Source organism: Anabrus simplex, chromosome 1 (assembly GCF_040414725.1).
Source record: "Anabrus simplex isolate iqAnaSimp1 chromosome 1, ASM4041472v1, whole genome shotgun sequence".
Lineage (NCBI taxonomy): Eukaryota > Metazoa > Arthropoda > Insecta > Orthoptera > Tettigoniidae > Anabrus > Anabrus simplex.
Genome location: NC_090265.1, coordinates 296,104,365 through 296,121,262, shown reverse-complemented (window position 1 = coordinate 296,121,262; position 16,898 = coordinate 296,104,365). Strand labels below are relative to the sequence as shown.

The window sequence follows — 16,898 nt, the reverse complement described above, 5'->3', positions numbered from 1 at the left end:
CTCCTGGAAACACATTATACCAGTTAGTATGCATCTCATGGCTTCCTCCAGCTCCAAACTGTTACCAGTCATTGATACGATACTCCATACGACAATTTTCTTTGTCTTAGTTGTCGTTGGCTTCATTTTGCCAGTCCCCTGAACCCTCCAGCCGCGGAAAAAGTAAATCGCACAGCGAGATGAGTGCCTAACGAGATAGAGCGATTTTTATTATCGTTTCCATGACGCTAAAGGCACACGGAATACAATCTTTGACACTCATGTTTGTTTGGCACTCGTGCGTGGATATTTTTTTATTTGACCTAACTTTTAGTCTCCTGAGATGGAAAGCCTCCAGACACAAACAAACACACACACGCCGTTATCGTGCCTCAGAATTTGACGTTTCCCTCTCCGTCGTCTCTTACAACTTTCAGAGAGTACACCACCTGTCCACAAATGGGTGTTGGTAAATTTATTAGAGGCCGCCCCTAACCTGGGAGAGAGACGCTTTTGGTAGCCACCGCTACTCGATGGATTTTAGTGACATTTCTTCCACTAAGGAACCATCAGCCTCCTAAAAGAGCTCATCGGCCCGAAGTCGTTGGCTTCCTTAGAGAGTGAGGTTATTCCCACCGCTCAACACTAGGCACCGAGACGCTGGCTGCACGGTCTACCTTATTACCGTAATAACTTAGCCAAGATTAATAATTTACTTTATCGAATACAATGTTATCAACAGTTGATGAATTTCTATATTTTTGAATTAACTCTTCGAAATTTCTGCCAGTTAAACTCGAATTAAAGCGCGTTTTTTTACCAATACCGCCGTATAAGTAGCGAATTAGAAAGCCTCATTAAGAATTTCTGGAATTCATATGTATGTTGGGTATTCAGCCTGAAGGCTGGTTTGATCCTCTACAGCTCCACTAACAGCTGTAATAGATTGCCTAGGTGTCACTGAAGAGTTATACTAGGGAAATGAGGAGTGAGTTTCCCGTTGCTTTCCTCACTGAGCCAGAAGTTGCTATTACATATCAGTCTACCAAGCCCACTGAAATGCATGCACCAACCAACCCTATGAGCGATATTTTCACACCATTCGTAACAGGGACTGGCTGCATAAGGAACGGTATCCCTAGAATCGCTCATACCTCGGTCACTTCCATATTTTCAAAGCCAAGGAAGAGGCTGAGACAGGTCGAGGAAAGTAACAACTTTATTCTAGCCCATACCAGAAGACATTAGTGCACTGTAAACACTACATCCTGCCAGCAAAGGCGTGAATTCATATAATATAGTAAAATATTAAATCTTCGCTCGCATCGCGTCAACTTTAAAAATTGTATATGACAGTACCTCTGCAAAATATGGAACAGAAAATTGGAGTCCGGACATTTAATTTCTAAACAGGTTTTTTATTCGTACTTGTATTCAGTATCATACAGATTTAGTAGGCCTACACTAAGAATTTACAACTTTTGAGTGAAATTATATATATATATAGCTTCAATACGTTCAAATTAACTTACTATGATGAAACTTCATATTTTGACTCTTAATATTTAACTCAGGGTTTTAGGGTGCGAAAATTCCCAGAATATAATCTGGCCAGAAGTTTCCTTTTGATTGAAACAACGAGTTTAATTTAGCCACTGACCCTACGTTAGCGTCTGTCTCTTACCTGGAGACCAGGAGCTCGATTCTCCGCTCGTCCAAGTATTTCAGTCCTGCCTTGTGCACTATAAAGGCTTTTCCAGGTTCGCAAGTTCAGCGAATCTATTGTCTGAAATGAGTGACAGCGAATGGATCAGTGCAAGCAATGGGGCACTGACCTCGTGGGAACCCGGTATGCGGTCCTAGACTTGCTCAAAATGTTCTGAACTCCGTAAATTATGCGAAGGAGGATGCCACACTACTCTGATTAAACTGAAGAATTTGCAAACCACATCCACACGCTTCAATTCGTGGTGATTGCTACAAGAGCAGTCACGGTCGGTGAAAGCGTGGATAATGAATTGCCTCCCAATAAGTGATACATCTTCATTACAGACTCTTATAATTCCTCTGTAGGTAGTTCATTTATTAATAAGATTACTAGCTCATTACCAACCACTTAAAGCACTAAGCGCCACAAAGGTTAAGGAGAGCCGAATATTAATGAGTTTCCTCGTGCAAATTGTTCAATGGAGGCAATTTGAAACCAGCTATTCCTTCGTTATATCTTTTGTCGGGAGGATAATTTAAAAAAGAATTAATCTGCGCTTATTTAGAGAAACGATATGATGATTTAGTCCCCCTGTTTAGTAAGGAATATTTATTGAATATATGTGCTACAAGGCACATTTCAACCTCGTTATGATGATGATGACTATTATTATTATTATTATTATTATTATTATTATTATTATTATTATTATTATTATTATTATTATTATTATTATTATTTGTTACAGCTATGAAGAGCTACGACGGAGAGACGTTACTGTTAAGCAGCATCCAGAGGACGGATATGGGAGCATATCTCTGTATATCCACTAATGGTGTACCACCTTCGGTCAGCAAGAGGTTTATCGTCCAGGTGCACTGTGAGTACACATCACGAAGATTACTTCCTAATGTATTGTAGTTTCTTCAGTTACTGTAGTTTAGCAAGCAAGCAATTTTACGTGACTTAAACCGCAGGATTTTTTTAGTAACCAGGGATCCAAAACACAGCTACGTAAACTTCAATTTCAAAAATCACACGAATGCTAACTGACATTAGAATCTAGTGGCTTTGTAACATGGATATATCTCCCCAGTTAGCTCGTTAGATTGATTTATAATTATTATTATTTATAATTGAGCCTCCGTGGCTCAGGTGCAGCGCGCCGGCTTTCACCATTGGGTTCCGTGGTTCAAATCCCGGTCACTCCATGTGAAACTTGTGCTGGACAAAGCGGAGGCGGGACAGATTTTTCTCCGGGTACTCCTGTTTTTTTCTGTCATAATTCATTCCAGCAGCACTCCCCAATATCGTTTCAATTCATCTGTTATCCATTAATCATCGCCCAAGGGAGTGCGACAGGCATCGGTAGCCGGCACAATTCCTATCCTCGCCGCTAGATGAGGGCTTCATTCATTCTATTCCTGACTTGGTCGAATGACTGGAATCAGGCTGTAATTTTTAATTTTTTCATTTTCATTTCATTATCATTTATAATTATATTAGTGTAATACAGTATTATAAATTTATGGATACATCTTCATTATAGATTGTTAGGCCTTTCAGCATTCAGTCTACAAGTCTCCGTGAGTTTACTAACCACCGCCACAATCCTCTATTTGTAACTAGTTCTGTTACCTCGTTTAGTTCTACACCTCTTATCTTTAAATCCTTCTTTAAATGCCTCAGAAGTGGTTTAGAGCTAGTGGACCTTGAAGTACCTGGATCGGTTCCAATTCATGTCAAGGATTTTACTTGGATTTAAGGGCTAGTATGAGATCCACCCAAACAAATGAGAACAATTAATTCGGAGCTATCTGACGAGGAGATGGAGGCCACGGTAAAGTAAGCCAAAACTAACGGCTGAGAGCATTCGTCGCACTGTTCACGCTCAGCCCGTAACCTGCAGGCCTACTGGCTCCTTTAGTAGACCCAGGCTCATCAGAGCCATAGCGTCATGGGGATTGTTTCATTGGCTCAGGTATAGAGCGCTGGTTTTCTGAATCGAAGCTGGCGGGTTCAATGCCGGCTCAATCCTGTCGTATTTAAAGGAGTGTCAAATACGTCAATCTCCTGTCAATAGATTCAATGGCACGTATATGAACTCCTGTGGGAAAAACTTAGAGCACGTTGGTGCCTAAAAAATAGCAAAAGTAGTTAGCGATACATTCATTTGTACAGTTTGCTTTACGTCGCACCGCCACAGATACGTCTTATGACGACGATGGGATAGGAAAGATCTAGGAGTGGTAAGGAAGCGGCCGTGGCATTAATTAAGGTACAGCCCAAGCATTTGCCTGGTGTTAAAATGGGAAACTACAGAATACCTTCTTCAGGGCTGCCAACAGTGGGGTTCGAGCCCACTATCTCCGGAATGCAAGCTCACGGCTGCGCGACCCTAACTGCAAGACCAACCCGCTCGGTGAAGTCCGTTAAACGATTATTATGATTATGATGATGATGATTATTATTATTATTATTATTATTATTATTATTATTATTATTATTATTAGGCGAACATTTTTTCCAGGACTGTACTATTATAACAATGATTACTTTTTATTCTCCCTCTATTGGGCAAGTGAAGATCACTTTAAAATTCATCTGAGTTCGCCACCAGAGCTCTTCAACATACCAACAACAACAATATGGAGTGCCAAGATATTTTCCTCACCCTTCAGTTTTAATCGAATACTTCCAACATGAATTTCTACAGATTATGAATAAAAAAACTCACTCAGCTTTTGCCACTGTATCCGGAAGTCGTTTTGAAAACAGAGCGGTGTAACGATGATCCCGTTTTCTAACAACAAAAGGTTGACAACACATGTTTATTTCCAATTCACTCGCTCTGCTGGGAACATAAACATCATACGGTAAAGACATGTACTTGAAACTGTTCACCAGATATTACAAATTCAAAACACTATTGCATTTGGGTGAAGCTACGCCAAGTGTTTGTTTCTTGCAGTTGGTAGATGACAGCGCGACGATCAGCGGATATGTCAGTGAACCGAGTAAATCATTTTCACATAAATATTGCATTACTGACGGGAGACGAGACAAGACGAACTTTAAACAATTTGTGGGTGCTACAAATGCAAAAGCAATAGGATGAATTCAGAATGGAATGTGTACTGATAATTCAACTGCGTTAGAGCGCAAGGAACCACTGTATCACCAAGATACTGATGAGTGAGCCGGATGTCAGAGCACGGGACGGTAAAAAAGCAGTAGTTTTTGGTATGGACGAGCGCAATCTTATTTTGAACACATAATGCAATTCCGAAACTCCTAACTGTCATTCAGTTTTCTTTGCACTCTTTTCTACCCTATATTTTTCATTTTAGAAATTCTGAATATCATACACAAAATCCTGCATTTGTTGACTCGTAAAAAAGGGCTAAACCCCTCAGAAGGTTTCCGCGTGTTGACTATGGGTTCCTTTTTTTTTTTTTTTTTTTTGCTAGGGGCTTTACGTCGCACCGACACAGATAGGTCTTATGGCGACGATGGGATAGGAAAGGCCTAGGAGTTGGAAGGAAGCGGCCGTGGCCTTAATTAAGGTACAGCCCCAGCATTTGCCTGGTGTGAAAATAGGAAACCACGGAAAACCATCTTCAGGGCTGCCGATAGTGGGATTCGAACCTACTATCTCCCGTATGCAAGCTCACAGCCGCGCGCCTCTACGCGCACGACCAACTCGCCCGGTACTATGGGTTCCCTTGCTGAGTCTGACTTAGCTTGAACCTCCTTGTACTAGGCCCTTCTTTGTCACCTTTCTAACTGACCTACTTTGACCAACTCTTTCCCGACGATATGATGTTTTTCAGGCCTTCTTTAGTCCTTTCTGTCTCCAACTTTCCTTTTTTTTTTTTTTTGGAGACTGTGTGCTTGTGCTCTTCGCAACTTTCCCATAACTCATACACCACATATAACTCTACACACCATCACAACAACACGCAGCTTCCTACATACTGCAGATGCTATTGTTGGGAGATCAGAAGAATGCACATGCCCGGTGAGACACGGGGTGAAGGGGTTTTCACAAGCAGAGCCAGTGACGTAATGGTTACCATAGCAACTCCGCTACTACCCAAGCGACTTTATATTATCTTCTACTGGCAGCTCTTCACTCTTGTCAGTTGTAATCCAGCAAACTGCAAAGTGTGAGTCAATGTTTTCGTGTAGCAGATAAGAGCAGATAAGAGCCGCTCTGTCTGGGCAGAACAGGAAGTTCGTGCTTGCAGGCCACATGCCTCATTCTTGCATTCTTCTCATCTCTACACAGTACCCACCTTCATCACAGGGTGTACCATACAAGGCATAAACCCGGAAGGCAACAATGGAACGGAACCATTAATGATCATCCTTTTGTCAAAAAATACAAGGGAAGGCCACAGCTATGGCGTCAACGAATTCATGAGCGGTTGATCTACATAAAAAATAAACAGATACAAGTTTTAGGGTTTGAGGCATTGACTCTTTAAATGTAACAGTCATCATTGCTGCTATTTCGTGAAAACATGTTCGGCACCGCTGGTCTAAAGGTCAGTGTGCCTGACCACAACGCGGGTGTCGCAGATTGGAGAACTTTTTTGGTTTACTTTTATTCTTCTCTCTCCTTAAATCTTTGAGGAATGTTGTCATCCGGCTTCATGGATAAATTGTTACCCTGTTATACTTAGGTCCAACGAATCCCGGGTTCGATTCCCCGTCGGATCGGAGATTCATAACCTTTATTGGTTAATTCTTATGATTCGGGGTGATTGCGTGTGCCGCCTTCAGCATTACAATTCATTATTGATAGTGCCCCCATTCGCATTTATCACATCAAATTTTTAAACTTTAAGTTTGCACTATACTATGTGTATTGATTAGGAGCGTAGCTTTAACAATTAATTTTTGTCAACCGGGCGAGTTGGCCGTGCGGTTAGGGGCGCGCGGCTGTGAGCTCGCATCCGGGAGATAGTGGGTTCGAATCCCACTGTCGGAAGCCCTTTAGATGGTTTTCCGTGGTTTCCCATTTTCACACCAGGCTGTACCATAATTAAGGCCACGGCCAAACCCTTCCAACTTCTAGGCCTTTCCTATCGCCATAAGACCTGTCTGTGTCTGTGCGACGTAAAGCCACTAGCAAAAAAAAAAAAAAAAACGAATTGTTGTCATAGTGATTAGCTGTGAATACGGAAATATGACATTTATATATTATGAAATAAATAAGCATAGTAGATCATTTTTATTTCTGTTACGAATTAGTTTGAACCAATATTTTAAAATAATCTTTCACAAGATTATTGAAATGGAGTCATTGAACAGTGTATGACAATTTATTTAAGAAATCCGATGGCGCATTTCTAAGATACGTAACGCCCGTATTGATGGACATTATTACCCAATAATTGTGCCATATCATATCTGCAATCATAACTTAGTTTTATTGAACATATGAATATAAAAAATTGTACTCATGGCTTTACGCTCTAGGGAAACATCAAAATGAAACAGCGTACATTATATTTCGCAAGTAAAAGAACCTTGCAAGAAGGCACACACGCATTCATATGTGGGATTACGTGTCTCAGAAAATAATCGTAGGTATTCTTCGAAAAACAGAGATGCATTTCCTTATGAATCTTCTTCAATAACCTCGTGACTGATTTTCTTTTAAATTGGTGAAAATTAATTCATGACTGAAATAGTTAAGTCACTTGAAGTTGACGAGTACTATTTTTTGTTACAAATTATGTAGTACTAGCAAATGTACCCGTGCTTCGCTACGGTATTCTACTTTGTACACGGATATCGAAATAAATTACTGTACATGCAGAGAATAAGATTTTTTTAATTGCATATCTCTTAGCGTTATTCGAGAAAGAGCATGTGCAGGTCCCCGTTTCTTTGTTTCCGATGTAAAGTGTGAGTTGCGAAGTTGTGATGATGACGGCAGGCTCACTTGCCTACTGCCATTCACAATAGATTTGGGATGTTTACATTATAATGGCAGGCCCCATTGCCTAATGCGCGGTCACAATCGATTTGGGGAGTTTTCGTTATATGGCGGGTTCCTTTTCCTACTTCCAGGTAGATTATAGTTAAGGAGCTTTTATTATAATGGCAAGCAACTTCCCTACTGCCAGTAAAAATTGAGTTGTGCTGTTATCATAATGACAGGCCCCTTTTCGTCCTTCCAGCCAGCTTGCTGCCAGTCACACAGAGTTCATTAGTTTCCATTAAAATAGTAGGCCACTATACCTAATGCCAATCACATTTTAGATAGGTACTTGTTTATAATGGCGGGCACCGTTGCCTACAGCCAAATACAATCAGGAAGGGTGTTTTAAAACAAATTGCATGCTCCCTTGCCTTCTGCACGTCAAATCGAGAAGGGAATTATTCATTAAAATTTTAAGCCCTCCTTACTAATGCCACCTACTCAGGAGTTGGAGAAGGATCCCATTCCCACTGCCACTCAAAGTCGATGTGGGGAGTACTGATTACAATAGCAGACACACGCTTTCCTGATGGATATAAATCGACATCAATGAATACTATATATATAGACCGACACACGAAAGTATATGCATGGTTTACAATACTGCAGACCTTCAGTTACAGATTGACTGCTGCTAGACGGTACGTCATGTCGACACACGGATTGTACGATAAGACGCCGTATTTAGTGGTCTAAATGGCTGGTCCTATGATATTTTCTTGTATCTCACATATCCATGGGTGAGATTGAGTTATAAACGTTGAAGAGCGTGAAATCTTGGTAAGATTGTCTCACAGTGCATTACTTTTCGGATAATTATGTAACAACTACAAACATAGCATTTGGCTCCCATGGCTACAGGGTAGGCCAATGCCCATGTATAATTTAATGATACTATCTATCCTATAAGTGATTCAAGTATGAATTGCGTGTATAAAATTTGCAGAACTTACTTAAAAATGAAGAAATAGAGACAAATCTGACGTATAAAGATTAGAGTTACGACAAAAAGTCATACGACAAAAGTTGTAGAACACTCCAAATTGAAAGTAGATTGCGCCATTCGTTACCGTTTAGTCACAAAATACCTCGAAACGAAGGTCTGCATAGTCATTAAAATTGCCCCCTTATTCCGATATTCTTCGGGGATATAAAGTGAGAATTTTAAAGACCTTGAAAGTTTTCCGTCGATCACGGGATAAAACGTATAATTTTGCCAAATTTCAATTTTCTAGCTCGTCTAGCAGAATGTGCCGCAATTTTTATTTTGGGGGAAGGAGGTAAAAATTAGGACTTTCAGGAAACTAAAGCTACAAAATATTCAGATGGTCATTATTACCCCTTAAACGGATAGCTGTACGAAAATTTCGCAAGCATAATCAATGTACAGACACACGGGCGTTACGATTTTATTTATATAGATAGATAATGAATCTGCTCCACGTACAGCACCTTTTGGGCTACGCCCGCTGGACATGAGAAAAAGTTTTAGGAATGGATTTCCATCGAGGTTGGTTGCTTTCCAGTCAGGTTAGTCTAGTAAGCCTATATATTGTGGGAGAGTAAAGTCACTGTTTGGTTTCCCTATAAAATCCCAGTCCATTCCGGAAATTTGAAATAGCATGGACCTTAAAACTACCTTTGACATGTAGATGCTAAAAATAAAGTTTGGTTGAAATATCTTCAGTAGCTTTAGTTATAAAAAATACGCTTTACATGCACCCGCTGGAGTTTAGTCCGTTGGGACTAGTGATGAAAAACCGTCCGTTAATGATATCTCCCTTATTAATCCTCTTATCGAAACGATCCATATGACAAAAATGTTTTAGAAATGTATTTCCATTCAGGATGGTAGATTTCCATTAATTTTGGATGTGCGTATTTTCTGGGAGTGCAAAATCATGGTTTCGGTTTCGAAAAACCCTCAGTAAATTTAGGTATTCAGAAATTATATTGTCCCTAGAACCTACCCAAGGACAGGTGGATTCTGAATATCAATTTTTGTAGATATATATCCAGTAGTTTTCAAATTATAAGAACTCAGACAAACAAACAGAGAAACAGACACCAAATCTAAAATATTAATAATCTTGACCATGATGGTCGGGATTGGATCCGTATTGACTTAGTAACAGTAAATATGTTGGAAGATAGTCCGCCTAGTCAATACAATTCATTTATTTACCTTTCACCTTAACATCTAGTACATGTTTCAAGAATATTATGCATTCTCTTCCTCAGCTAGTAGATTAAAATTCAGTATACAATGTTTGTACTATCCAAAATTTTTAAGTGTCACATTGTCATATTCATTGTTTTGAATTTTAATGGGGGCCCCCGTATTTTAGTCAGGTCTTATTGTATACTGAATTTTAATCCACTAGCTGAGGAAGAGAATGCATAATATTCTCGAAACATGTACTAGATGTTAAGGTGAAAGGTAAATAAATGAATTGTATTGACTAGGCGGACTATCTTCCAACATATTTACAAATCTAAAATATACGCAGATGATCATTATTACACCTGAAAGGGATAACTATAATGAAATTTCACCAAAATAGTCAATGTACAGGCACACGGTCGTTACGATTTTATGTATATAGAAGGAGATAATATTCCACAAATTACAAATTCTAATTACATGTGCCAGCATATGTCTAATTCATAATGTATTTGTTTGAAAAAAGTAATTTATTCTACAAATGAAGGTGATTTATGAAATTGAAAATTGCAGATGGCCAACTTGTACAAATTAACACAATATACTTTAACAATTAATTACATCAGTGTTGTTGTTTTTTACAGATTTCCTTTTGTAAAACTAAAACAACTTTATTCACTCTCGATAATTTCAGCAGTGGTTGTAAAAACAGAAAAAAGCCGAAGGTTTGTCAAGCCGTGAGTGGCAATGCAGAACGATGAGGCATACTGAGCTCTGTCCCAGCGGTGCTGTCGATATTCACACGCACATTTCCAGAAGGAATGCTGGCTGTTATATTTAAAGATCCATTTCATGTTAAATAAGGACCAATGGTGCAAACCGTTAGATATGTATCTGTTTATTTTTGAACGTAGATCAACCTTCTGAACTTTGAACGAAATAGTTACACCACAGCAAGGACCTCCCTTTGTAACTAGTAATCTATATAATATATATTATATATAACATAAGCGCTTTGTCTATACATTGCTCAGAATTTAAAAAGGATGGTATTTCTGTATCGGTCGTGCCCACAGTAACAAGGAAATGCACTTTTTACTTCTCCGTAATGTCTGTCTGTCTGTCTATCTGTCTGTCTGTCTGTCTGTCTGTCTGTCTGTCTGTCTGTCTGTCTGTCTGTCTGTCTGTCTGTCTGTCTGTCTGTCTGTCTGTCTGTCTGTCTGTCTGTCTGTCTGTCTGTACACGCATCACGAGAAAGCGGCTGATGATAATTGAATGAAAATCGATATGCAAAGTCGGGAAATAAGTCGCTACAATCTAGGCCATAAATAATTTTATTCACGCCGACTGAAATGGTAGTTTAGGGGAAGGCCTAAAATGTAATTCTCAAATATTTGTGTTATTAATGGTCGTATCTTAATGAAAATCGGTATACTAAGTCGGGGAATAAGTCGATATAATGTAGGCTATAAATAATTTTACTCACGCTGATTGAAATGGTAGTTTAGGGGAAGGACTAAAATTTAATTCTCTAATATTTGTTATTAATGGTCGTATCTTAAACTAAAATCGGTAGGGCAAGTCTGGGAATAAGTCACTGCAATCTAGGCCATAAATAATTGTATTCACGCTGTGAAAAATGATAGTTTAGGGGAAGGCCTACAATGGACTTCTGAAATATTTATGTTATTAGTGGTCCTATCTTAATGAAAATCGGTATGCAGGGTTGGAGAATAAGTCGCTATAATCTAGCTAATAAATAATTTTATTCATACTGAATAAAAAGGTAGTTTCCGGGAAGGCCCAAAATTTAATTCCCTAATCATTATTAGTAGTCGTATCGGTAACTACTATATAACTTTTAGTATTACATTTCCGATCATTTATGTCTTATAAATTGCTATGATATCGGCTATGATCAGAGATATTCATGAATTTGGATTTTTGTTAGTAAGTCCTTATCACCGCCGAGTCACGAGAAAATGGGTTAACAGGATTTAATGAAAATCAGTATTTAAGGTCGGAGAATAAGGAACTACTGTCTACACTATAAATTTTTTTTTAAACGCCCTAATATCACAAAGTCGAAAGAAAACTAAATGTGAAAGCCTACAATATAGAAAGCTCATAAAATTGATCAACAATAACATTACATTGACCATTGTTTGTTGTGATGTGCTTTGTCTTCTCTTGCCACACATCTCCGATAGATAGGATTACTGCTGCGTACCGAGTATTTTTTAAATATTTGCCTAACGTCGTACAGACACAGTTAGGTCATATGGCGACGATGTGATAGGAAAGGGCTCTGAGTGTGAAGGAAACGGCCTTGGCCTTAATTAAGGTATAGCACCATCATTTGCCTGGTGTGAAAATCTGAAACCATGAAATAACATCTTCAGGGCTGCTGACAGTGGAGTTCGAATCCACTATCTCCCGGATGCAAGCTCACAGCTGCGCACCCCTAACCACGCGGCCAACTCGCCCGGTCGTACCGAGTGTGACAGTCTGCCTAAATATTGGCGGGAAGAAGCTGGGGAGTTAGGTAACTTTCTTCTTCAGCATGCCATTCCTCTGTTTCATAGATTTTCTGATGCTACTGATACGTAACACACTGGTTCATCATAGTATTCGAGCTATTCAATCCCTACTCTGAGGCACTGATTGGAATGAGAAGTGTGCATATTCAACGGAATATCGGCAGAGGAGTGTTCACGGCATTCTGTGGCCTGGTCATTCCAGCTCTGGAACTTTGGACTGTTAGATCGGCACCGTAGTACTGTTCATTAAAAGAGAGAAAATGTGCAGTTTTTCATTTGACCGAGTATTTTATATGATAGCATTGCTTTTAATTGCTACATTCATACTGAGGTTTTTGCAATGACCTATGTTGACTTCAGTTAGGAAAACCACAAAGTCAGTCTTTCTGAGAATTCCGCAGCGAAGCACGGGTACATCAGCTAGTTCGTAATAAGATACTAAGAAGTGCCTGTCGTTTTTATGATATGAAACCAAACGTTTTAGGGACGTCTAGCAGTTGGTATGTCGATCGGACATTTTTTTCTTGGTGTCCCAATAGTTACGTTTCATATAGCCTACTGGAGCACGTAAAGGACGAAGCAGCTTCCTGACTGCGAGTGCAGAGGCATTGGGCTGGAGTTGTAGATAGATATCAAGGCGGATTTGCAACAAGTTGAGCGTGTGTTGAGAGAGGAGTGTACAGCTAGTCTATAATGTGGGGTTATCTATAGAGCCCAGGCGTCAGATTAATGCGAGCTAAGGCCGTTCTGCTATTATGTCACTGCTTTCGACCCATTAACTGAATAGCTTGTACTCTCGCGGCGCATGGAAACCAACAATAAGCCCGATGTCAATATGCATAGCTGACTGCCACCTGGAACAGAGAATCGTTTTTCTATCAGATAATACGCATTCAAGAGATTTAACACAGTCAGGGCACTGGAAACCGGTTCACGTATTGCCACTAATTCGATTGAATTTCTCCTTACATTATCATTATCAGTAGTTGCAGCAGTATTATGAGGAGGTGATACTGTGACACAGCTCCATCGTCGTGCGCGGTGACATACATAACATACACTTGCGATGGAGGAATTCTGACCCATATCATGTAACTCGCAGCATAGTGGTTTGTTTGTTCTCGAACTGCTATTCCTATCCTAGCCTTGAACAAATATAACTACCTTCTCATGTACAGGTCCCACACAGCACAGAATACGAGCAGATGATTCATATCTTCCAATCACCAGGGAACGACATGAAATATTATTATTATTATTATTATTATTATTATTATTATTATAAGGGACCCCTTTGCCGAGGCGGTAAAGGAGTGCTCTGTTCACACAGAAGGACGTAGGTTCGATTCCCCGCCAGGAAGTTGTAAAATTTAAGAAACGATATTTCCACTTCCAGAGGTGCCCATAGCCCTGAGGTTCACAGACTTACACCAAAATGAGTACCAGGCTAATTCTTGGGGGCACAGGTGGCCGGGTGTAGAACTAACCTCTCTATCCCATCAAGAGCCGGAGTTACGGATAGTGGAAGCCTTTACCTTCCATTCCTCCCAGCGTCTTCATGGCCTGTACGGAGATGACTACTTTTCGATTCCTTATGCCCGACTAAAGAACGCGTGTGAACTTATTTAGCACAACGTTTCTTCTTGTCTTCCCTAAATCTCTCTTCATCCTTTCGCTGCGTTTCTTTTTGCATTACCGAGCTCGATACCTGCAGTCACTTAAGTGCGGCCAGTATACAGTAATCGGGAGATAGCGAGTTCGAGCCCCACTGTCGGCAGCCCTGAAGATGGTTTTCCATGGTTTCCCATTTTCACACCGGACAAATGCCGGGGCTGTACCTTAATTAATTAAGGCCACGGCCGCTTCCTTCCCACTCCTATCCCTTTCCTATCCCATCGTCGCCGTAAGAGATACCTGTGTCGGTGCGACGTAAAGCAAATAGCTCTTTTAGCATTCTTCCGTCCATCTTGCCTTCTAGGTTGATCAGCAAATTTGTGTTTGTTTAGTAGAGTTCTGAATTTCTTTCTGTCTTGCAAGTTCTGGTCATTTATATCAATTTCCTGATATCTTTGTTTATTTCTGTAAACCAGTTGGGATTTTTAGAGATACTGGGAGATGTAGTATTTTCTTTGTTAACCTATTGTTATCTTTCCTGATCAGGTAACCATAGAATTTTAATATTTTTCTAATGGTGTCTGTGACTTTTTCTGTTTCTTGAGAGATTTCCTATGATTTCCTTTTCATCCAAATACCATTTTCGCATTTAGGCCCTGGATTTTTTTCTGAGAATTATCCTCTCTCGTTTTTCGATGCTTTTTATATGTGATCTGCCACCAATTATCAACGTTTCTGATGCATGAAGGGCTTCTGGTTTGTATTATTATTATTATTATTATTATTATTATTATTATTATTATTATTATTATTATTATTATTATTATTATTATTATTATTATTATTATTATGGGTTGTCCAGTAATATTTGGATTCCCTAAATAACAGACGATTCTAGCCATGTTATATATCAGTCTGGTAGATGTTAGTGAGACAACTTTCTCAAGTACACTGCTCGACAAAGGAAATCCCATCACCCAGAAGGGGAGGAGAAAACGAAATAAAACTTCGCGTATTGATAGGGTATGTGATGTTATTTCAGTGGTTATAAAATCGAGTCAGTATGACGTTGCACCCCCTCTGGCCTGGATGCATGCACTGATTCGGTGGGGAAGGATGTCATAAAGCTGCTATATCCTCTCCAGAAGCAAGCTGGCCCAGAACTGTTGTAACGGATCCTTGATATCATGAATGCTTGCACTGGGACGAAGTTGATGTAAGAGCTGCTCCCACACATGATGATACAGATATTTTCCAACCTGATTGATTGATTGATTGATTGATTGATTGATTGATTGATTGATTGATTGATTGATTGATTGATTGATTGATTGATTGATTGATTGATTGATTGATTGATTGATTGATTGATTGATTGATTGATTGATTGATTGATTGATTGATTGATTGATTGATTGATTGATTGATTGATTGATTGATTGATTGATTGATTGATTGATTGATTGATTGATTGATTGATTGATTGATTGATTGATTGATTGATTGATTGATTGATTGATTGATTGATTGATCCTGGCAAGATGTAGGACAGGTTCTATCGGGAACAGATCTGGAGATCTTACTGGCCACGGGAGTGCCTCAACATCACGCGGGCAGTTCACAATGACAAGCACCGTGAGTGGGCGAGCATTGTCCTGTTGAAAATGACACCTCGATACTGTCGCTTGAGAGGTAACACATGAGAACGCAGGGTGCACGATGGGAGACTTGAGGCTACTACCACACACAAACTCCTGTGGTCTGCGCTGGGTATTTGTGGCTCCAAGGACATGAAAATGACACCTCGATACTGTCGCTTGAGAGGTAACACATGAGAACGCAGGGTGCACGATGGGAGACTTGAGGCTACTACCACACACAAACTCCTGTGGTCTGCGCTGGGTATTTGTGGCTCCAAGGACATGAAAATGACACCTCGATACTGTCGCTTGAGAGGTAACACATGAGAACGCAGGGTGCACGATGGGAGACTTGAGGCTACTACCACACACAAACTCCTGTGGTCTGCGGTGGGTATTTGTGGCTCCAAGGACACATCCGTGAAGTACCTTTGTGCCGTCAGAGTTCCCTCAATCACTACCAGCCGTGACCTGAAGTCATAACCTTTGGCTCTCCACACCATGACGCTAGGAATACCTCAACATTGGAAGAATAGGACCTCTTCCCACGTCGCCTCCATACTCACTAACGATAGTCATCCGGGGTAGTTCAGAACCGTGATTCATCGCTGAACACAATGCGGCGCCTTTCATCAACAATCTATGCTTTCCGGCCACGGCACCACTCCAAACTCAGCCGTTTGTGTTGTGGTGCTAACAGCAGCCTGCGCATGGGGCAGTAATTCCCCAGTCCGGCTGCTGCTAGAGTAGAACGCAGCCCGGAAGGCGGTTTCGTTGCGCAGAGAGAGGCAGAAGTATGAGTGCGGTGATGCCAATGTGGCTACTCATAACAGCATGTATGTGTAAACATTTTTTTCGTCCAGTTATATCTTGAATTCCAAAGCGATGACCTATATTTTTGTGGGCTTAAACGTTTTCTAAAAGTCCAAATTAATTTTTAACATCAAACCTCGCGAATGTGTTGAGGAAAATTTTCGAGATATTAAGGAAGGTAAATGGACGGTCCAGTTTCAATGACGTAGACTATTCGCCGTTTTTATTCATATCAAATATTGTTGTACGCAGAACATTTTTAATGAAATCATCGAGGACCGTCACTGGCTTCTTCCTCTAAGGGTTCTTCTTTGGCGACCTGAACACCGCATAATTTTTATTTCCGAAGCTTGTTTTATCCTCTTCACTGTTTGCAGGCCGATACCACACGCAAGTGCTGTCTTCTTTTGAAGTGTGGCAACATGGCGTTCCTCACCTTCTCCGC

General features: G+C 40.2%; 1 protein-coding gene across 1 annotated transcript in view; it reads left to right on the top strand.

The window, feature by feature from the left end:
* LOC136864453 (uncharacterized) overlaps positions 1 to 16,898 on the top strand; it is a 389,628-nt gene that overhangs the window by 231,551 nt on the left and 141,179 nt on the right. The window contains exon 5 of the mRNA XM_068226219.1: positions 2,436 to 2,567. Coding sequence (XP_068082320.1) covers positions 2,436 to 2,567 — 132 coding nt within the window. The remainder of the gene's footprint in view (positions 1 to 2,435; positions 2,568 to 16,898) is intronic.